Below are 24,244 nucleotides of genomic sequence, written 5' to 3' on the forward strand. Positions count from 1 at the left end.
TTGTATAAAAGTGATTCACCAATGAAGTTGAAACAGATCTATATCATTCTCAACAACCTTTGCATATCTTCAGACTTTTTAGGGCAGAGGTTGTCTTATGAGGTTTTCACTGAACTGGCTTAAATTTGGTAGCGGCTAATTATATACCATCATCAGTACACCCACCACTTCTATGGCTGGCATAGGTTGCCAGCATAGGAGCCTAGCATCTTCTCATGGTTCATGGCTCTCAGACAGGGCTGTCCAATTTCACTAGAATGACAAACTTTCTCTTTCATGCCGTCAAGAAATGAATGCTGCAGGGTGCCTGGTCCCGACACCTGTCTTAAAAAGGAGGAATCAGATGACTAAACTTGCTCAAATATCGCAGCTTTGACCTGGCCGTCACAGTGGGAGCCCTGTTCCTGCACCTTCTCACCTTCTACACTTCTTGCTTTTTTGAGAGGAGATGTTTTACTCTCCACTCAGCAGTTTTAGGAATCTAGATGGCATGTCTAAACTGTCAGGTGTGATGATGTTCCTGCATTGCCTGTACATATACAGCCATCTGCACTGAAAGCCTCTAGAATTGTTTGCTGGGAAGAAGGCTGCTTTTTGCTCTGTGAACCCACTGCTTAACTTCAGCAGCAGTTTACTTCTCTGCTTGGTTACCCTGCAACACAGGAGGAGTCTCTAATCACAGCGGGTTTGTACCATCCCAGCCAAAGCCATCCTCCCAACTCCATCATGCATTCTAGTCCCTGCTGGGACCAGGTCCAGTGTGCCTTCTTGTATGGAGAAGCCTGAATGTATTTGGACAAATATCAGAGAGCGAATAGTCTAAATTATAAGACTTATCTTTGGTAATAGTAAACTTCCCAGCTGTATCATTTGCAGTGACAGTGCTAAAACAGGTACTATGTGAAGCTTCACTGTTCAGTCGAGGTCCAGCAATCAGTCTGCTATGCAGAGCATTGAATCCACTGCAGTGAACCAACTCCCTTGACACTTTTGCAGCATGGAAGAGGGAAAGGAGACTCCAGAGTATTTTCAGGAGTCACATGGTGTACTTTAGAGGTACGTGTAACCAGAGCAGGCTGTTCTCTATTTTTTTCCCACAAGATATTCTATGACAATTCAGTCCTTAAGTACCTGACGAGCTACTTGGGACATAAACTTGAGGAAAAGAGATCTTTGCTGTTAGCAGTGCTGCCTGTCATATTTGCTGGTTTTTGGAGGTTTGCAAATAGGTTGCCCGAGATGAAAATAATTGGGGAACCCAGGCTAGTTGAGGAGGGAAAAGAAATAAATTAATAATAAAAAGTCTCTGCTGTTCCCTGATCAGGCAGTTGTTCATTTGGAACTATTGAGTTATTTTAACGAAATTTCCTGGGTGGGGGAAAAAAGGTAATTTATTAAAAGATGCTGGGCACACTGACATTGCTACAGAAGAGCAGAAGACAGGGAAGCAGGCGATGAGAAAAAAAATCTTACTGCATAGATGCAAAAGTGTTGAAGACAAGGAATGAGGACAGGCAAAGGCAGAACAGCAATAGATGGGCTCAAGAAATGTGAGCAAGATGACAGGGTTTAGGAGTTTAAGACCCAGAATGTGGAGAGCATCCTTTCCAGAGAGAAATGAGTGAGTCTTAGTGCCTGCGATGTCGCTGCACAGGCTTGTGAGTAGGTGGTAGTTTCTGGTCATCACTTGGAGGGCCCTGAGGAGTGCTTGGTCACAAGGAAATGCCTGCCGCAGCACTGCAACCTGCAGACTTGTATGTTCTGGAGTTGTACTCAGTTCTTGGGATGTGGAAAGCTCAAGCTATAGCAAGTAGCAGGCAAGACTGATGTGAGTTGGGCATAGAAAGGGGTTATGCAAACAGGATGCTGCCAGTAGTTGATATCATTCCTTTTGGAGCTATTTTGTTTCTTCTTTTTTTTTTTCTTTTTTCTTCATCCTTGATCTTACGCTTTGGTTTTGAAGACCTTGCTCTGGAAGATAAAAGTTATTGCAATTTTTTTTATTAGTAACCATCTGTTGTTTTACAAGTTCAGTTTTTAAAAATTCTTGACAGTATTTGTAATTTTTAAATTTACTGTTAAGTTTCTGTTGTGATACTGAATGTCCACTAAGTAGCAGTCAACAGGAACTTGCGGCAAGAGCAGATCTCGTTTGGGGGTTTGGTTTTTTTTTGTACACGCCGCTTAAGAGTGAAAAGCTGAACAAAAAGAATCCATTGAAGTTTCAAAGAAACAAGCTTCTGCCAGCCCAGTCCATAAGTGAATCGTATGTGGTTGACATGTATTCAGAACAGAAGCCCCCTTGGTAGCAGGAACTTAAAGTCAAACAGGCACATGTACAACTGCTAATAGTTCAGCAAGGCACAAAGCAGCACTTCTTGTCAGTGAGTAGCTCATTCAAGTGACCATGTGCGTATTAATACTACTTATGTTCATTTCTAATTTCATTGTCCATCTAGGGCCAAGCCTATTAATGCTCATAGGATTGTTGTTTAGTTCTGTAAATCAACTCTGTCAGTGTCTGTGCAAAGATACTCATCTCTTGCTTCACAGATGTTGTACAAGACCCAATCTCTCCTGTGGCCCACTAAGTCTTGCATATTGCTTTAATGTCACTGGCTCCCTTGGAGGAACACAAGATAAGGAATGGAGCACAAACACAGTCCAGAGTAGTTGGGGAATTTTGCTCTACAAAAACTGATTTGTTGTTTTAGGTACAATGCTGAAACTGAAAATGTAAGAACAAACTACTTTCATGACAGTTTTGCAAGCTATCATTTGACTGACAGCCTTCTTGCCAGGGTGAACATGCTTCCCTCTGGGCTAGTGAGGGTGACCCAACCTCCAGGTAGCGATGGCATTACCCTTTGTATACTTATGGCGTCCTTTTTGCTTTCTTGTTCCTAGCTAAAGAGTTGAGATAAACTCATTTCAAAAGTCCGTTTAGACCCATACCTACCTGCTTGTTGTGGTTTAACCCTAGTTGGCAGCTCAGCCCCACACAACCCCTTGCTCGCTGTCCCCCAGTGGGATGGGGGAGAGAATCGGAAAGGTAGAAGTGTGAAAACTCGTGGGTTGAGATGAAGTCAGTTTAACAGGTAAAGTAAAAACTGCATGCACAAGTAAAGCAAAATAAGGAATTTATTCACTACTATCCATCGTCAGGCAGGTGTTCAGCCGTCCCTGGGAAAGAAGGGTTCCATTGTGTAATGGTGACTTGGCAAGACAAATACCATCACTCCAAACATGTCCCCCCACCCTTCTTCCTTCTTCCCTCAGCTTTTATTGCTGAACACAACATCATATGATCTGGGATGTCCCTTTGGTCAGCTGGGATCAGCTGTCCCGGCTGTGTCCCCTCCCAACTTCTTGTGTACCCCCAGCCTACTTGCTGGTGGGGTGAGAAGCTGTCGTGGTTTTACCCCAGCCTGCAGCTAAGCACCATGCAGCCGCTTGGTCACTCCCCCCTGTCCCCAGCCAGCGGGACAGGGGAGAGAATCAAAAGAGTGAGACAACTTGTGGGTTGAGATAAAAACATTTCAACAGGACAAATACAAAAAAGGAAATAATAATAATAAAAGTGATGAACAGCACAGTTTCCCCACCCTGAGTTGATGCTACACAAGACCCCAAGCTGCCCAGCCTCCCAGCCCCCACATGGAAGCAAAACAAGAAATTCACTCACCACTCCCCATGGGCAGGCAGGTGTTCAGCCATCTCCAGGAAAGCAGGGCTCCAGCACGCGTAACAGTGACTTGGGAAGACAAACACCATCACACCGAAGCCAATGCTGTGCAAGACCCTCAGCTACCACGCAAGGCCCCTAGCTGCCCAGTTAGAAACAGGACATGATGTCGTATGGTATGGAATAGCTCTTTGGTCATTTTGGGTCAGCTGTCCTGGCTGTGTCCCCTCCCAGCTTCTTGGGTGCCCCTTGCCTTCTCGTTGGCAAGGCAGTATGAGAAGCTGAAAAGTCCTTGACTGCTTGGCAACAACTAAAAACATCAGTGTGTTATGAACATTATTCTCATCCTAAATCAAAAACACAGCACTGCATCAGCTGTCAGAAAGAAAATTAACTCTATCCCTACTGACACCAGGACAGAAGCGAAAAAGACTTCGACACTGTGTAAGCACTGCTCAGCAATAACGAAAACATCTCTGTATTATCAACACTGTTTTCAGCACAAATTCAAAACATAGCCCCATAAAGCTAATATGAAGAAATTTAACTCTATCCCAGCCAAAACCAGTACTATACTGAAGAAATAATTGTGTGTACATAGGATGATTCATGCTGACTTCCTTCACATACAGGATTTTGCAGAGATGTACATTTTAATATATAATTTTAGCACTGCTGAATGTCATGAATGTTCTGCAAAAATTCAATACTTCTGTTATTGAAGTAGCGTCAGAAGTTTGTATTGCTGTGAATGCTCTTATAGTATACAGTTTTATATGATTTTAAATGCCTAATTTTTTTACTGTTTTTTTTTCCTCAAGCATTTGAAATTAGATCTGCATTTGAGAAATATTTTGAATGTCTGATGTGTAATTACCACTGAACAGTGACGATACTTCTGGTGAAACAGACTGACATCTTGCATGAATAATATGAATGCAATTGATTTTTTTTGAGCTTGTAAGACACTAGGCATATTGTGTGCATCTTGACTAAGATAAAATTGATAGTGGACTCAGAGAATTGTAGATGAGTAGAATACTCTGTAATTGCAAAAGGAAATTGCAGATGGCAACAAGAGGCAATTTAATTGTACACGTGTAAGTCCTTATTCAGCAAGGTACTTATGCATGTGACTAGCGTAAACCTTGCTCCCAGTCTCACTAAAATCAGTCCAGTTACTTATATGTGACACTGAATTACAACCTTAGAGTTTCTAAAAGTCACTTAAAACTAAATAGGGTAAGTTCATCTTGGATAACTCTTGATGGAACCAAATTGTATCCATACTTAGCTCAAAATGATTCCAGAGTAACTCACTGGAAATCAGTGGCATTGTCCCTAGCTTGATTGTATGTATAATTGAGCAAAATTGTAGTTGTTTTGTATTAAAAAATGTAGGTGTTTTGTATTAATTGTCCAGAGCGGTTATGTTTATAGAACTTTTGTGAGAAACTCCTGGGTTATTTCTCATTAAATAATAAAGAGGCACTAAAATTTTTATGAATGCGTAGCAAATTTAGAACATTTGGGTTTTTAAAACACTGCTCCACATGTAGCATGTTTCTTTCAGGGTTCATTGGTTCTCTGTACTGTATTGTAGTATTAATGTGTCTGTAAGGATGATGTAAGGGCTTAAGATGGCTTTCTGGACAGATGCAGCTAGGTGGCTGGATATGCAAGCTGTTATATTTGGATTGAAATTTACTGACCTTCATATGTATCTGCTTTCTCTATGCTGCAGGTGGGCACTGTGGTGGAGATTCTTGACAGGTTGTCACCTGTGGGACCAGTGAAAAGCACTTACCCATTAACCTTTGTTCAGCTAAAGCAGGTGAGGATTCCTTTAGTAGGCACTTTGCACTAATTTTGTATAGTTTGTTTGAACAACCCTCTGTGGTATGGCTCTTCTTATGTCCAGTGTCTTACACCTCATCTCAGCACAGAAGGAATAGTCGCATAAAGGTGTCCAGGATTTTTGTATTGGAGACCTTTCCATATTTTATAGTGCGTCTGTTTTGAACCTGGTGTTTTCCTGTTTCCACAGATGTAGGTATATATGCTGTCCAGGCTTTCACCTTTATCTCTCTCCTCTCTGAAGTATTGATTTTCAGGTTCTTAAAAGACTTTTTTTTAATCCATCTTTATCTTCACTATCAATTTTCCTTATCCTGCTTTTTCTTTGCCTCTCCCCACCTGCTATCAGGGTGAGCGCAGTGGCTGAGACACTGCTTTCTTATACAAGACTGGGGGCCTGGAGATTGGATGCAATCCATTTGACACCTCTATGGGCCTCCTACCTATTTGTAGTCCTTTTCTTTTACTTATATGTGTCGTAAGGCAAGAGAATGCAGTGAGAGAAACCTTTGGGAGCAACCTCTTGGAGTTGTTGCAACCAAGGTCATTTGCCCCGTTGATTGAGATAGGAAAAATACCTTTCTCCGCATTTTTCTGTGGCTTCTGCTGACTGCCACTCTCCCATATGTTCCCTCTCTTGTCAGTCTGCATCAGTGGCCCTGTCAATTGTGGTGACTTTCCCTATCTTCCCTCACAAAGATCTTTCCCTTGCTGCTGAGGGACTGTCTTTCGACTAGTGTTACATGGCTCCTTGATCGCTTCTGTGTCAAATTTTGCAGAGACTGGAGCATGTGTGCCAATTGCCTGCAGCTAAAATAAACTGCTTGGAGAGAATGTGATGGTGGCAGTAGCTGGGGGAGGGAGAAGAGGCAGGAGCAGTTCAGCAGTTGTCTGGGATATGGCATTAGTCAAGTAGGGATTCAAAGCTCAGATTTTTCCTTTCCAAGCGAGTAATACAGAGGTGTGAGAGAAGCTGCAGGCAGTACCTTGTGGCTGGATGTAATTTCTAGTGGGCTTTTCTCTCTCATCTTCTGGCCTTCCTGCCCTTAGTACTCTGTTTAGGAAATTTCCTGAGAGAAGAGGGCAGCTAGCAGAGCTTCCTAGCATATTATTAATTATTTTTTTTCTTCCCTCCACCCCTCTTTTTTGGGCACCTTGTTGCAAATGTAATGCAAATACAATAATTATAGCAGAATGGAAATGGTTTACTCTCACTTTTTCCTGCCAGGGTTATGTTCTAATCCAAGTCTTGAAGATAAACGGTTTTGTGGCTACTGGGTTAAAGAGACGTTGCATTTTTCACTTGTTTTTAATTAGTGTTTCACTTTGAGAGCAAATCCAATGCCTGTGACTTCTTTTTTAGTTTGTTTTAATTTCCTGATGGGGAACTTAGTGAAAAATATTCCAAAATGTTCCTGATGTAAATCAGGTAGTTTTTAAAATAGATAATATCAACTTGATGAATAAGTCAATTTAGGAGCACTGGGTGACAAGTGCACTTTCAAGTTTGTTATATGAACTCAGTTATGAAGGTGTTTTCCAGCTATTTTTTTCATTGATTTTAATAAAGAAATAGTACTGTCAGTCATTAACTGCTTTGTTTTTATTGAGGAAATACCTTCATAGCTAAGACCCTTATCTTTTAAAGTTACGTAAATGTTCTGATGAAACATTTAGAAATGGAAGCTCTGTGGAATTTACACCCATTACTTAAAGGTCAAAGTGAACTCTAATCTGAAGCTGGTATCTGTGATAGATGCTATCTGAAGTGAATGAAAGTTAATGTTTCAATTGAGCGTGTAGGCAGGAATGCAGGATATTTCTAATTTGTGACCTGAACTGAAGCTACAGAATGACTTGGTTCATTAATCTGTTTGGATTTTTTTTTTCCTTCTTTTCTTTTCTTAGTATTTTGGGTTTGTATTGTACAGAACTAAGCTTCCAAAAAACTGTACGGAGCCAACACAACTGTCTTCACCTTTAAACGGAGTTCATGACCGTGCCTATGTCTCTGTCGATGGGGTAAATATTGTTTGCTGGTATTCATTTCTGCTATGAGTGGCCTTCACAAATGTCATGGATACAGTCTACCTTTTCTTTTTTTCCAGCTTACCAAAACAAATTTATTTAGATAATTTTATTTAATCAGATGAAGGAAGTATACAATTGATTCATATCAAATGTTCATATTCATATTTTAGAAAATATGAATATTATTTCTAAGGAAAATGTAATTGTTTTTCCATTTTTGAGATATTTGAATGTTGATACAGATTCATGACTTCGGTGAAAAATAAAAAACCTAGAAGAAGAGTTTAATTGCAGGTTCATGAAATATGTTAATGATATATACGCTTGGTGGCTTTCTACAGTGTTTCCATAGATTTTTTTTTTAATTCTTCTCTTTTTTCTATTTTTTCTTTTTTTTCCTCTTTTTTCTTTTTTTTTCTTTTTTTTTTTTCCTTTGAGGGTGGAGGGGAAGTGGAAGCCTTGAGCCTTGTGAAAGTGGCTTCTGACCACAAGTTAAAAAAAAAAAAGTTTATCATACATGATGTGAACTTTACCTTTCCTCCCTTAAGCAGGGTTTTGTTCCTACTTAATGACAAATAATATCAATTCATGGACTTTGATAGCCTATTTTTTAGTTATACTTTGACTTTTGCTGACTCTCACCACCTTTGTTTCCAAGTCAAACTCTTCTTTCCTTATGTTGTGGGAATGAGAATAAATAAAGCTAAATATTGATGCAAGCTTAATTGGAAGATGAAGCCCCTTTTAATCACTGATATTGCCAAAGTCTTTTCAGTCACGGGACTGAATTTGAGAACTTGCTTATGAATCAGGTTAATCAAAACCACTAGGGTTGTAACAGTTGATTGAGTTAGTTGAATTCAGCTAAGGAGAGAGATGTGGCAGTTGGACAAATGCTGCCTAGTGGCACATCCAGCTGATGTACTAAAATGTGAATATTGACATAGCAGCTTTTTGTGTGTGCGCCCACATGCAAGAGGAGGAAAGGAAAATATTTTTTTTTACTTTTTTGTTTGTTTCCTTTGTCCCCTTTCTTTTCTTCATGCAAGTTAAAGAGACAAATAACAGGATTTTGTTGGTTTTCAGTCGTTATTGTTTTCTTCCTCTTGGTGTAATTCATATAGGCTCCTCAAGGTGTCCTTGAAAGGGACAAATCACTTATGATAAATATAACTGGGAAGGCTGGAGCAAATCTGGACATCTTGGTAGAGAATATGGGCCGAGTCAACTTTGGTAGATACAATAATGACTTTAAGGTAAGTAAACAATTGAGTTACTGGACTGTGGTGGCTTTTCCTCTTTTCCACAGGTTAAAAAGAAAGTAGTGGGTTAGAAAGAGCAAAAGTATCAGGATTACACAGCTGTGCCTTTACCTCGAAATATAACTAGTCACTAGTTTTCATTTGAGTTTTTCCAGTCACTGAAATCAAAGTGAAATTAAAAACTGATAGACGGCCTTCAATTTTTTTTTTGTTGGTTCACGTATGTTGTCAGCCAAAGTGTCGCCCACAAGATTTTCAGATTGAGTCTGTAGCGAACATTTTAAAATGTGCAAAGCTGTTTGGATAAACTCTAAAAATGGGTTGGAAATCAGCCTAGATCTTGGTCGTACTTCAAGGCTTGTGAATCCTGGGGTTGTATTTGTGTGTGTGTGTGTATATATATACAGTTTTGTATCTCTTTCCATGTCACATTTAATTTGTCAGCAGCGTACCCTTGCAATACTTTCTGTGTGGCTAAGAAAGGCTGTCTTGTGAACACTTTACTATGCAAAATTGCCAGTTCAGATTTGGACTGATTGGGTGTTAGAGATTATTATTGGAAAGCTTCCAAATGCTTCTGGGTCCAGGCTACGCTTTGGGAATGTCACCTTCCCGCATGACTGACTGGTGGGTTGACCTTGGCTGACTAGCAAGTGCTCACCAAGCCACTCTATCACTTCTCCTCCATCAACAGGATGGGGAGAAAATATGATGAAAAGTTCGTGGGTTGAGATAAAGAGAGGGAGATCACTCAGCAATTACCGTCACAGGCAAAAGACTTGACTTAGGGAAATTAGTTTAATTTATTGCCAATCAGAGTAGGATAATGAGAAATAAGAACAAATCTTAAAAACACCTTCCACCCTACCCCTCTGTTCTTCCCAGGCTCAACTTCGCTCCTGACTCTTCTGCCTTCTTCCCCTGAGAGGTGCAGGGGGATGGGGAACAGAGAATGTGGTCAGATATAACACTTCATCACAGCCACTCCTTCCTCCTCACACTCTTCCCCTGCTCTAGCATGAGGTCCCACCCACAGGATACAGTCTTTCATGAACTTCTCCAATATGGGTCCTTCCCACAGGCTGCAGTTCTTTAAGAACTGCTCCAGCGTGGGTCCTTTCCATGGGATGCAGTTCTTCAGGAACAGACTGCTCCAGCATGGGTCCCCCAAAAGGTCACAGCTCTTGCCAGAAAACCTGCTCCAGCGTGGGCTCCTCTGCACCAGCTACAGCTCCTGCCAGGAGCCTGCTCCAGTGTGGGCTCTCCACAGACTGTGCTTTGTTCAGGGCACATCCAACTGCTCTGGCATGGGGCCCTCCACAAGCTGCAGGTGGATATCTGCTCCACCATCAACCTCCATGGGCTGCAGGGGGACAGCCTGCCTCACCATGGTCTTCTCCAAGGGCTGCAGGGGAATCTCTGCTCTGGCACCTGGAGCACCTCCTGCCTCTCCTTCTTCACTGACCTTGGTGTTTGCAGGGCTGGTTCTCTCCCACTTTACTCACACCTTTGCCACAGCTGCTACACAGTGTTTTTCACCCTTTCTGAAATATGTTATCCAGAGACGCTACCAACGTCACTGGTGAGGTCAGCTTTGGCCAGCAGTGGGTCCATCTTAGGGCCAGCTGGAACTGGCTTTGTCCGACATGGGGGCAGCTTCTGACGTCTTCACACAGAAGCGAACCCTGCAGTCTCCCTGCTACCAAAACCTTGCCACACAAACCCAATGGGTTAGTGGCAGTGCCATTAACATAATGCTAGGAAGGGCAGGGGCAAAAAGGAAACTTTCCTGGTTTTAGACTTTATGGGATCCTAAGCACTGTGTGATATTTGCTGGAGAGAGGAGTATTGTAGAGGCCAGTCTTGTATTGTGTTTCTGCTATGTTCAGTGCCACAGCACACTTTTTTTTTTTTTATATTACTGGGTTACAAGTAATAGTGAAGTAATAACAAAGCTTTACAATTAAGAAGAGATTTGCAGCCCCCTAACTGCAAGAATCTCTTAAACACCCCCTAGTTTTGGTTTAGCCTAAATTGATTTGGCGGTGTTCAGAAAGCTTGTCAAGTGTTTAATGGCTGTCCAGATTAATAGCTGTCTGGTGTTTGTGGTGCCTTTTGGTGCTAAGGTGATGCCAGGTAAATTAGAAGCTTCTCTTTCCTCTCAATCTAAATTCCGTTGCAGACAGGTGTCTCAGAGCAGGATTAAGACTTGTCCAAAGTGTTTCTCGGTTAGTTTGGATGCAAGAGCTGGAGAAAGATAAACATTACACGAAAGGCATGTGCCTGAACAGGATCCTTTAGTTATCAAGCAAAGGCACACATGCTGTAAGCAAATAGGATTTTTAAGGTTGTAAGTAGGGGAAAAAGTAAACCCAAATGTGTATGCATCTTGAGTAGCCTACTTGATGAGACCACAAACTCTGTTTGAGTTTGGGCCTGTTACAGAATCCATTTCAATAATAAAACGTAGACTGGGATGAGATTTGCAAGATCTCCAGAATCCCCCGTTCTCGCACTTTTGTTGCCATGAATAGAATGGGCCTGTTTGCATTGTTAAAGAAGGATATATTGGTTATGTTTAAGCAGCATAGAATAATTGAAGCTGAGGCTTGGTTGAAAGGAGACTAATTTACCAGTTGTCTTATTCTTAAGTGTGTTGTGATGAGGATTTTTAGGTGTATTTCCAATTATGCTAAGACTGTAGTCAAGGCAAAGCAATATAACTCTCAGCATTTGCAAAGCTGGTAGCCTACAGGCTTTCACCATATCAAAAAGCAGTTTCACACATTTTACACTTTGGAAGGCACACAGTTATTTAAATCCTAATCAGAACAAAAGTAAATATATGTGGGAACCTTTAGGATGCATGAAAGTCTCTGAATTAAAAACATCAGCAACCGAGAGTTGCTGATGCTTTTAATTCAGTGGGCAGCAGGAGTGCCAACTCTGTTTATACTGTCTTTTCAAGGTCCCTTGCCTTTATCTGAGTTACAAGAGAGGGCAGCTAGTTCCCCAATGTTTTTTCCTTCATGTAGGGGCAGCAGAAATGTTGCATTTATTTAATTATTTAATAACAGGCCAGGTGGTAAGGAACCGATGTGCGTAGTGCTAAATTAAAGTAACAGAATAGAGGGTAAGAGGTTGGATTAGAGAGGTGCGCAGTGTTGCTGTGGTTGATCTGAAATTCACACTTACACCAGGGTTTCAACCTTTTAAAGATTTAAGAGTGAAAGCAAGTTTAGTAGACATGTGCATTGTGAGAATAATCCTCTAAAAGCAGGATCCTTCCATGTAGAACAGGCAGCCTCTAAAAGCAGGATCCTTCCATGTAGAACAGGCAGCCTCTAAAAGCAGGATCCTTCTGTGTAGAGGCAGCAGCCTTTCTTGGGTAGCTTTGGAAAATGTGCATTGCTTCTTCCCGTAGAATCCTGCCCTCACACTGTTCTTTCTGTTGATTCTGAAAACTGGTAATAATTATGCCTTGGGTTTTAGATATTTTGTGCTTCAAAAAATAACTTTAGGGGAAGAGGTTCCTACCTTGTGAAGCCTGACATTTTTAAGCAAATGGGATAGCTTTTCTGGGTTTTTTTTTGGTTGTTCTTATGACTTTCTTTGAGCTTGAAATGAAACTAGGCATCTAGCTTTTGGGACGGCATCTTAAAAGAGTTTTGGTTTTAAAATATTCTGCTCATCTAAGCCTTTGTTGTGGTTTAACCCTATCCAGTAGCTGAGCACCACACGGCTGTTGTCTCACCCCTCCCCCCCACCATGAGATGGAGAGTGGAATCAGAAGAAAAAGATAAAACTTGGTGGTTTGGATAAGAACAGTTTACTAGAACAGCAAAGGAAGAGGAAAATAACAACAGTATTTAGAATATACAAAGCTGGGGATACACAATGCAATTTGCTCACCCAGCCGCTGAGCAGTGACCCATCCCTACGTGGTCATCCCCCTTTATATCTGGAGCATGACGTGATATGGTATTGAATATCCCCTTGGCTAGTTTGGGTCAACTGTCCTGGCTGTGTCCCCTCCCAGCTTCTTGTGAAAATTAACTCTATCCCAGCCAAAAACCAGAACACTCTTGTTGTTGAAGGACACAAATGAAGGGTGTCATTTCTGTTTTTTCTATATTTTTTTCACATGCTCACTGCCACCTATATCTTTGTTTTACTTGGAAAATTTATATTGATATCTGGACTGTTGAATATCCATTCTTACGCAGACCAAAGTAAGAATGCTCAGTGGGCACTTCATCTCATTTGAAAAATCACACGCCGTTCATAGTGCCTAAAGATGGGCTTAGGGAAGCAGGTTAGAAAGTTTGGGCTAAAGTTATGTTGCATTATTTCAATTGATTGCTAGACAGACTAAAGTCTAGGCCTGTATAGAAAAAGTTTTCCCACTTAGGTCTGTGCAGGTATTTTATTTTGATATAAGAAAAATAAGTTCCTGTTCTGTAAAGTGAGCACCTAGGTAAAGGCAGAGGAAACCAGTTAGTGCTTTGTACTGATGATTAGGCTTGTGGAGTCAGTGCAATGCTTATTAGACATCGGAAAAAACACATGACAGTGTCAGCCCTCCAAGGCCATAGAAAATTTTGGTTTGCTTGTTCCTGTTTGACATGTGGTATTTGCAGCAGAACTGAAGTTGCACTGAAAAACAGCTTCTATGCAGAGTCTGTTCAAGCAATTATGTGGACGTAGCAGCATTGGTTTAAAATCAACCCCTTGCATTGTACCGAAACACAACTTTATATATTATTATTATAACACAGTTAGGATGTGTGCAGGGATAACTTAATGTTCTTTCACTCTTCTTAAATCATGACCTTACAATGTTTTTGCATTCATTGTGCAAGTACCCTGGTGTGCTGCACACATAGTTCCATAGAAATGAAACAAGACTCTGTGGACTTGAAGCTGACTGTAAGCTTGAAGTATTTCACTGAATCAAGGTCACAGAGCATGTGCCTTGATTTTGTGGAACTGTGTGTTAGCTGTAGCAGATTTGTAGGAAGTAAATATTGCTTTCTCTGCTCTTGTGCAGGTTAATGTCTTGGGTTAGTGACTCAGTGTTACCAGATGTCTTGATGGTATCTCAAACTGACAGTATTTAATGCTTTTTCTGCGTTTTATTAAGCCCCAGGTTTTGGAATTGTGTTCATGTTAAAGCAAAACAGAAATTTTCACAGTTATGGGGAAAAAAGTTGGAAAAAAGCCTTGGGCATCGGTGAAAACTCAAAACTTTGTAGAGGAACATATATTTGACAGAAAATAAATGAAACCCTTTATTCTTAAGCAAAGCTTATAACTTGATGAGGACCAGATGCTTGTTTTTTCATACACAGATTGGCAGCTGTTGCAAGTACTTTGATTCAGTTTTTATTCCTGATTGATTTATAGTTGCAGCCAAATAACTTCAATAACATGAAGCTAATTATGTTATGTTTTGGTGTTTTGTTTCTTTTTTCCCTCCTCCTAGGGTCTAGTTTCAAATTTAACTCTTGATCAAGATACACTTGTTGAATGGGAAATCTATCCTCTAGACATAGATGGAGCAGTGAACCATGACATTAATGGCCACCTTGACCGACCAAAGAGATCTGTTGGCAATCCACTGAGTTATGAAGCACCTACTCTTTACACTGGTAGACTTTCAATTCCTGAAGGGATTCCAGACTTGCCTCAAGACACCTATGTCAAGTTTCCTGGCTGGACAAAGGTACGTTTTGCTGTAAAAATTTGAAGTCCACTCAGAAAGCTGCTGAAACTTCTGTGGACAAAGTCCACCTCTCTTGGATAGGTAGAAGCTGGTTGTACTGGAGGAATGTCTCAAATATATTTAAATGACTAGAAAATGGATTCCTTGCTTTAAGTAAATTAGGAGATAAACCAGTAAGAGAAGGGAAACATATTCAAAAGATACATGGTATTGGTCTAGAAAGTGGAACATCACCATAAAAGCCAAAACAACCCACCCTAGTTTTTCAACAGTGAGAAAGATGAACTGTCAGGCTATTTAGAAATGTTGCATTTAGTTGCGTTGGGTTTTTCTGGTTTGGGGGTTTTTTTTCTTTTTCTTGAAATGTGGAGCTTTTTAGGAAAGAGTGAGTGAATGCACGCCTTGAGATAAAACAATTTTTTATTCTGGAGGAAGTGAGATGTTACAGGACACTTTCCTGGTTATGTTGATTGATTAAAAGTAAGACCATATTTGTGGTGGTGTGTGAGGAACTGTGGACTCTGTTACAAAGCACAGAGAGTGCTGGACACAACTGCTGGTGTTGTGCCCATAGATATGGATCCAATGCATGGGAGATGTTACTACTTGTTTTCTGGAGATTACCTGTAACTGAACTGAGCGGATCAGAGAGCACTGCTGTGAGAAGCTTGTGGGCAGATATCTGCTTATGGGAACTTCTCATAGAGCTGAAGTGTAGATAGAGCAGCAAAGAATGTGTTTTCACAGTGCCGTGTTTGAAACAGCCAGCATGAGGGATGGGTAAGGACCAGCTCAACTAGCTGGTGGGAGGCAAAGAGAGCAGAATGTGTGTACTGAAATGCTGCTCCTCTTGGAGGCCATTTAAGTCCAGGCTTCAGGGAAATGCCTGTGTCAGTGTTAGGTAGCAAAATTATTCCTTTCTGAAACAATTTACTGCTATTAAAATAGAGTAGGAGAAGGAGTTGCTGATAATCTGTCTACAGTATTGTACTGGTTAAGCACTTCCCAATATGCAGAAAACTGTGATTCATTTCAGTCACTTAGTGTTGCTGGCACTGAGCTTGGATGAGGAAGTCTGACTTAGTCCCTCTTCCTATATGTGTGCATATCTTACACAATCACTGAATAAAATCCAAAGATAGCTCTTTGCACAGGGACTGGTATCTGACACTTTTGCAGTAAATTTTGTTACCCGATGAATCATAAATCTTCAGGAAGCAAGATGACCATACCTGCCTGTTGGCAAACTCATCTTTGACATGGGAAATGAGTCCATGAATTCTCATGTATTGGTGGGAATCTTTTCCTCTGATCTATTGAACATAGGAACCTCTGTTTTACATAGTTTGTATACCCTCTAAAGCAGTCAGGGTGAAGAGATCCCAGACAAACTGTAAGTAGGGCTATTGAGTTGATCCTTCAAGCTTTATATGGAGTGGACCAAAGTTTTAAATAAGATACCCAGAAGTAATAAGATTGAGGTGATACTGGGTGTAGAAACTGAGACTTCCAGATAACATTACCAATTAGCAAATGCCTGTAAGGCAGAGGGCCCTAAGGGTTTAAATTCCACTCGGCTCCCACTGGATCTGGGCCTTAATTCTTTGAGTGGCACTGTATGAATTGCTGATGCCAAGATGTGGAGAGGGACTTCTAATAGGGGTTAAAATCCACCTGTCTGAGTAGTTGGAAAACCATGGAAACAACACTTACCAAGAAAACGTATAGTTCTAATGATGAACCTGTCTTTGCATATTAAGACAAGGAATATGGCATACTGGACAGCCTGGAAGAAGGGTGCAGCATCAACAGTCATGACCTATGTCGCAGGTCGCTTGCCTTCAGTATTTTTTAAACCTTTCACTATTAATAAAACTTCCTCCACCCTCGCTTGAGGGAGCATGATGCCCTTAAATGTACATATATGGTTAGATTTATCAGATTTTTTTTTTCTTCAACAGAAAAGAGGATTTAGAGTCAGGACTGTTCTTGATTTCTGTGGAATCATGGGTCGTAGCTGCTGACGGTGCTAAAGGAAATCTTGTTACTGAAGATAGAGATCCCCCTTCCTTTATTTTGTCTAGGGCTTATTTATTGATAGTGTGTATAGTGTCATCATTTGCTGGTTTAGGGCATACAAATTCCTGACTGTACAGTCTTTAGAAACTGCAGTGTTAATAAGGACAGTTTGGAATTGAGAAATTAAGTTCGTAGCTTTACTGGAAAAATGAGTTACAACCAGTGACTGATTAAGATCAGAAACAAAGGTCTGTCTGATCATATCTCCTGCATTAGACCTCTAATGCAGTTGACTCCTGCTTCCCCTAGGGTTACAGTCACTCTCTGTAGTAGGTAGAGTACTGTCTGGTGGGTATGCTCGTGAATTCGTCTTGTGTGTGGGGAGATGGCATTAATGCCATGTTTTCTTCTAAAACTACTACAGCAGCAGAGTAGTGATCTTGAATAAATAGCTCTTCTCTTGCCTTTTAATCCAGTAAAACCAAGCCACAAAACAAGATAAACTTGATTTTAAAAAAAATCAAAAAAATGTTTGAGGTCGAAATTTAACACCTTGGCAAAACTATGCAAGATACATCTGAAAGCAGGAAGTGGATACAGAGCTAAAGTGTCTCACCTGCATTTGCAAATATACCAACTCTTTATAAAATTTCTCTTGCGAGTTTTATAAAATTTTTCATAAGTACTTGAAAACGCAAGAAAAACACCTCCAAAGCAGCTTGAACAACAATACACACTATATTACAATTGTGCTTCTGTAAATCCTTCAAAGGTGTTACTCAGATTTCAGCTGTCCTAGAAAATCTTAGTAGAAATCACCAGGAGTGCAGTAAAAGTCCTTACTTTCCACTGATTCAGTCTATTTTATTATTTTTTATCAATGTACATCAATGCTATGAGTTAGTTTGGTTTTCCTCTATATTTTGATTACCAAAGGCCAAAGCAAGAGGGAAAACACAGATGCAGTTATCTGTTCCCATCCCTTTTCTTGTCCACTAAACTCTTGTCTGACATACGGTGAAAAGACACTTAGGAGTAAAAGCAAATTATTTGTAAAAGCAAATTATTTGTCCAAATCAGCTGTATATCCTCCCTTATGTCCTGTTTAATGAACCAAGATTGAGCTCAACTCAGTAGGAGTCCATTTACAGTTTCACTGAACGTTCTGCAACTCACCAATTTATAGCCTTTTGGAAAAATCTGCATTTGCGTCACTTCAATGTGTCTATTCTGTAGTGTATAAATGACTGGTTTGATTTTTTCTTTTTCCTCATGCCCAATTTTGTTTTATCTTTTGAACTTAATTTATTTCTAATGTTATAATAATAATGTGTATTTTGAAATGGAACTAGGCATCTGGCTTTTGGGAAGGAATCTTAAAAGAGTTTCATTTTCATGAAATCATGCAACAGGAAGGCACTACCATAATGTAATGATAATGTAGTCTTACACTTGTACCGACAGCCACAACAGAATTAGGAAATACTTTTTTCTTTTGTGAGTTCTTTCTCCTTTTAACAATCGGCTTCAAGCAAATACAATTTTCAGGATTGCTTTGGTCTGAAACTTCGTGTAAAATTCAGTGCCAGGAGCCTGCAAATCTGTTTTCTTAAGTATTGTCATATTTGGAATTACTGCAGTATTTGATTGCTTTCTTTTTAAATATTAATGATGCCTGTAGCTCATCAGGGAATTTAGATTCTTTTGACTGTCATTAACATTTTCTTGAACAGATTTTCTGTCCTTACATTCTATAAAACTGAAGGATGGAGGAAATTCAGTTACTATGTGAGGAGCGTTATGCTTAAAGCTATTTTGGCATTTGATCTCCATCAAATTATTAAAATGTCATTATTTTTTCTTTCTCTCTTAACAGGGGCAAATTTGGATCAATGGCTTTAATCTGGGTCGCTACTGGCCGGCCCGTGGTCCTCAGTTGACCCTTTTTGTTCCAAGGAATATACTTGTTTCATCGGTGTCAAACAACATAACAGTGTTGGAGCTGGAGCATTCTCCTTGCAGCACCCAGGCATGCGAGATAGAATTTGTAGACAAACCGAATATCAATGCAACCACACAGTATGAAAATGATGCCCCTCAACTCTTTGTTAGAGACATATGGCTGAACCATCTATAATGATTTGACTGTTTCCTTATCTTCCCCCACTTTGCTTCCCTTTCCCTCAAACCACACTTCCCCTTTTTAAAGATTCAATGTTAATCAGTAAGTTTAGCTGAGCCAACTTTTTAAATCCTTCAAAGACTTTTTATTTAAAATCTGCCATAGTTAAATACGGAAATTCTCTTAAAAAATAAAAGCCGTCACTTTAGAATTTGCCTTGGACTGTGAAATTGAACTCAACTGGAAGATAACGTTTGCATCAGTTTAGTAAAAATGTAGTCCTTGTAGGCTACTTAGACTACATGAACCCTCTTATGCTTTTCTTTTTTAACATGTTTTGCAACTGGAGAGGAGCCTACAAAAGGGGTGCACAGTCCCACTAGCTTGCTGTTTACTCTTGTGGACTGGTAGGTCAGAGCTGCCAATAGAGTAGACGCTTTCAGCTGATTTTATCATCTGGTTAATGGTCTGAAGGGGCTTGCTGCCAACATTGAGCAGATCTCTTTTTTTTTTTTTTTTTGTGGCTGTTTGGTTTTGGGTTTGGTTGGTTGTTTTTTTTTTCTTTTTACCATCTCTGTGCAAGTGACCTTGGAAAAATTTCCATCGGTTTCTCACAGGAGCAGTGGGAAGAACTGTGGAAGAGAGCGCTCAAATGTAAGTTGATCCAAACAGCAGTAATGTGGAGGGACCTTGTAGTCTGCATCTGTCCCTTCTTGGAAAGCCAATTTAATGCTTCCTTTCTGCTGTCTCTGAAGACTTTAAGTAAATTGATAAGTACAAGCACATAATGTAAAATTTTGGCTATTTTCGTTGGACCATAGCCTCTGATTAACCTGCCTGCAGGATGTAGTCTTAAAATAAGCCATTTTTCCTTTTAATGGATCCTTTTTCTTTTTGTTGGTGTTTCTTTTTCTTGTTGGTGGTTGTTTTTCTTTTTCTTGTTGGTGTGGTTTTTTTCTTTTTTAACTCTAATGGGCCTGGAGTACCTGTTTTTCATAGGTCAGCGCACCTTCGAATTGGAAGGCTTTAAGTTAAAGAATTTTAATTCTCTTTGATTCAGTAATTCACACCTCCTGTTTTGTTCCAGTAAACTGATGATCTGTGTAAGTGCCTGATACTCGCAATGATGTGCAATCTCTGTCAGTAAAGCTGACTTTATACGACAAACTGAATCTTTCGATTCTTATGGGTTTTATGTCAGTCATGCAAACTCCGTGGTGAGATTTAACAACAAAAGCTTGAGATGATGGAATCAAGTATTTTCATAATCTGTGGTTTCTTACTTTGATTTTTGTCTGACATTATTAAAATGGTTCTTTAAAGATTAAATCCTTCCTGTGTTTGTTTGGGAAGGAAAAAGGGGGTGAGGAAAAGTTATGAGCAGTTACAGTATTAAAGGAGAAATGAGGTTATAAAGTCTCTATGGACAAGGAGTTCTTGTTGATGTCTTACTTGTTTTCTGTGTTATGAAGACGTGGTGGTTTAACCAGGCTGGCAGCTAAAACAACCACACAGTTGTTCGCTCACGCCCCCCAACTCCTCAGTGGGATGGGGGAGAGAATCGAAAAGGAAAAAAAAAGTAAAACTTGTGGGTTGAGATAGAGTTTAATATGACAGAAAAGGAAGATAATAGTGATAAAAGAATGTACAAAACAAGTGATGCACAGCACAATTTCTCACCACCTGAAGCCAGTTCAGCTAGTTCCTGAGCCATGATCCCACCTCACAGGTAGCTTCCCCAGTTATATACGGAGCATGATGTCCTATGGTATGGACTATCTCTTTGGTCAGTTGGGGTCAGCTGTCCCGGCTGTGTCCCCTCCCAACTCCTTGTGCACCCCCAGCCTCCTCGCTGGTGGGGTGGGGTGAGGAGCAGAAGAGGCCTTGGCTGTGTGTAAGCCCTGCTCAGCAGTAACGAAAACATCTCTGTGTTATCAACACTGTTTCCAGCACAAATCCAAAACACAGCCCCATACCAGCTACTATGAAGAAAATTAACTCTATCCCAACCAAAACCAGCACAGAAGATGTGTGCAAAGCAAAGCAAAACAAAATAGTCATTATGGGCTGTGTGGACCCCGTCAGTGCCAGCCTTTTCTGGGACGGACAATGCAAAAACTTGTTTCTTCTCAGCTGATGAGGACTATTAGTGCCACCTGAGGAGACAGTGAAAAAGAGCACCACTCCCTTGAGTACCTACATCTGTGCTATGTGGTTGATGGGCTTTCAAACCAGACACGTGTGGTTCACCTGAGCCACAGAGCTTCTACTCTTAAATTCTCACCTCAGATGCGAAGTCTAATGGCTGGGGGCTGCGTGTGTTCTGCCCTGACCCCAGATTTGTGTTTTTTCTCGGCACCATCCCTGTGCAGACCCCAGAACATGCTCTGCAAGCATTTTATTATGAAATATTAAATACCTCAGAGCCAGTCCTTGCAAGTAAGGAATGGAACAGAATTAGTGCAATACCAGTTGTGGGTTTTGTGGCTTGAAGCATGCAGAATGGCAGTGCTATTTAGGTATTATTCCTCTATAACAGTTCAGTGTTTTAACAGCCAGGAGTATTTTTATTTTTCTGGCAGTTAGTGCTGTCAGTGGAGTGGAACCCCTAGCTCTCATTCTAACTTCATTTCATTTTACATTATACTTGTGAAAATGTAGTGTTATCCATGAGACTTCACTTTTTGCCGTAACTCTCTGTAATATTACAAGCAGAAAGGCTTTGCATTGAGGATTACAAACGTGCATCTGGTTAGATATAAGACTAACAAGTACATGGAAAAAATAGGCTTAAAGTTTTTCAAGTAGGGCATTAACACACCTGCCTATTTACTGCTTTCAGTGAAGTGATCTCTTGTCTACAGAAAGGAACTGGAAGTTGGAGCCCTAATTCCTAATCCTGGTCTACCTACATGAAAACACTGCTAGAGGTTGCCAAGCGGTGCAGTATTTAGGAGTATGCAGAAGGGAGGTCTCTCTGACAATGGGCCTTCAGAGTACAGCACTACCAAGAAGAACCTGCTGCTTTACCCAAGCACGTGCCTTGGGAGGGTCTTCTGCTCTGCCCATGTCTCACTGGGTCGTTGTGCCCACACCACTGCTGCTACTACATGGCTGGGGCTTATCCTGGGTTTCCTAGCCTTGGCATGCAGTCCTCCTGGGACTCGGTATGTGATACAAAATGGGACAGCAAGCAGACATTTGGTCCTTTGCAGTCTCGAGTAGGTCAGTTATTTTAACCTATCCTCAAATGTGGTTCTGTCATCCGTGTCTAGGGGTGGAAATGAAATCAGAATGAAACCTTCTGACTCAAGGCCAAATGCATGGGAGAAGAGCGGCTGTGGGGAGTTTGCTGGCTCACCTTGACCACGTTTCAGTTTGGTTTTGTAAGGGCATGATGTGAAAACATTGTCAGATCCCTGGTCAGTATCTGTGGTGTAGCTGTGTGATCTGTTCCAGATGCTGAAGCTCAATGGGATGGTCTGTCTGGTGGAGCCAGCTGCTTCCTGAAGGCATGGCAAGAAGGAACATTCCTAATGCTAAAACTGTGGCTCTTCAGATGCTCACCCCTGCCTGTCCTTGGGAATTTGCAAGTGCCTTTCTGGCATAGCAGCTGAATAATGGGCACAGTGTTTGCTTTGAGCAGACCAGCGCAAACCTGGTATTTAGTCAGAATCAGGCTGTAAGAAGTGGAGTTTTTACACTGGTCCCATCTGGAAGGTAGGTGTGATCTTTGCAGTTCTGTAGGGGAGTGCCATTTGAAATCTGCCCTTAGACTGTAGCTGTAGGGGCTCAGCTTAGCACGGACATTTTTTCCAGCCCTGGAGTGAGGTTTGTAAGCTTAGACTGTAATCCTGCCTATGCATGAATGAAGGCCTTTTAAATGTGATTACCCAGATGAATGAGCAAGTAGGTGAACATGAACTGGTGAAGAGTGTGCAGTATGCAGTTGAATTCTCTTTCTTAACCTATGTATGATATGACTCTTGCCCTTATATTCATAATATAATTACGGTTTGTGAGAAATGATCTAGCCGTATGCCTCTCTACCCTAAGCCAATGTCATCTGTATCTAAAATATTCCCAGTGTATTTGTTTAACCTGTTCTTCAAAGTTTCCTGTGATGGAGACCCAAGGCTTCCCTAGTCAAGCTAGTCCAGTGTTTACTGTTAGGAAACTTGTCAACAGCTAACTGAAGTCTTCATTGCTGTATGTGAGCCAGTTATCAGTTTCCCTGTCCACAGCCAACATGAAGTATGTCTTTGTGGTCTGAAACTTTTTGTGCCTTATTATCTTCTTATCTCCCTGATGCACTGGATTTACAGAAATTTTAAGAGGTGCAGAGCAACATAGAGAAGACTCAGCAAGGATGTGTAAGGGTGAGGAGGTCCTGAATGATCTGGCCCAGGTGCTGCAGCAGCTTTTTTTTTTTTTTTTTTTTTGGAAGAAATGACTGAGTTGCAAGAAAGCTGTCTTACAGGCCAGGAGTTAAAAACGTGGTAGCCAGCCTCAAGGTCCTGGCTGGAAGACTGCATGACAAAGGGAACTGAAAACTACAGAAGAATGAGATCTGCTTTAATGGTTCTCCTTCAACGAGAAGGCAAAACTGGGCAGGAATAGATGATCTTGAGACTTGATGCAAAGGGCTGAATGGAAAAATGTTGGAAAACATGTCACGGGGATCTTTGCCATGCTTTGGCTGAATAAAATACATATGTTTAAAAATCCCTTTTCATAAGGTATTTTCTGTGGCTTGTTACATTATCAAAGATGGGAGTAGTGAACAAGAGTCCCTAGCTTTGGGGGGACTTGAAGTCTTGAAGGTGTGTGTTACCTAGAAGAGGTTTCACAGAACCAGTGCTAGTTTCAGGCCCTTGGTAATGCAACCTCTTTTCAGTAGGATATATGGTCTTTGTGGCCAAGGAATCAGCAACATCCTTAATTCCTGGTTTGGACTTTAGCATATACACCTGTCCCTCAGGAGTTGAGTATATAGATGGGACTCCAAAGTCAGGGTCTTAGGAAGGTGTCACTTTGTAGTGTTTTAATGAGCAGCACAGTCTCACTCATGAAACTCCCCAGCATGTGTTCATAGCAGACTCTGTAAGCATCTCGATAAGGTCACTATCTTGCACTTTGGTAACGTGCTTACAGCTGCATGACTGTAATTTAGCCTTTTTAATTTTTTTAAATTTTTTTTTTTGTACACAAGGGGGAAAAAAGACTCCCTAATGGATTTGGGAATTGAGTTTGAAACACCAACAGAAAGGACCTTTGTTAAGTTCAGTGGTTCTGTTGAATACTGGTGCAAATCCAGTAGGAAAATGCAGCCAGTATCTATGGTTCGATGGTTTGAAAGGATTTTTCTATTGTTCTTCAGTCTGTGTAAGCGTATACACTATTTTTTTTTTAAACTTGGTGCTTGTATACTAATACTAACTGAGTATTGTCAGTGTTGTCTGTGTTTGTGGGTCAGACCACAGACCTGAGCACAATGTGGGGAAATGCCTCACAATTGTTATTCATCCCCCTAATGCTATAGC

The 24,244-nt window shown here is 40.8% G+C and overlaps 1 protein-coding gene across 4 annotated transcripts in view; it reads left to right on the forward strand.

Annotated features, from left to right (window-relative positions):
* The window catches only part of GLB1 (galactosidase beta 1), a 50,761-nt gene extending 30,731 nt beyond the window's left edge, over positions 1–20,030 (forward strand). For all 4 annotated transcript variants that reach the window (XM_054815669.1, XM_054815667.1, XM_054815668.1 and 1 more), the window contains 5 exons: positions 5,430–5,519; positions 7,451–7,564; positions 8,698–8,829; positions 14,321–14,560; positions 18,456–20,030. In XM_054815669.1, the coding sequence (XP_054671644.1) occupies positions 5,430–5,519; positions 7,451–7,564; positions 8,698–8,829; positions 14,321–14,560; positions 18,456–18,716 (837 nt within the window). In that variant the 3' untranslated portion in view covers positions 18,717–20,030. The remainder of the gene's footprint in view (positions 1–5,429; positions 5,520–7,450; positions 7,565–8,697; positions 8,830–14,320; positions 14,561–18,455) is intronic.
* Positions 20,031–24,244: the final 4,214 nt, after the last annotated feature.

Source organism: Grus americana, chromosome 2 (genome assembly GCF_028858705.1).
Source record: "Grus americana isolate bGruAme1 chromosome 2, bGruAme1.mat, whole genome shotgun sequence".
Taxonomy (NCBI): Eukaryota; Metazoa; Chordata; class Aves; order Gruiformes; family Gruidae; genus Grus; species Grus americana.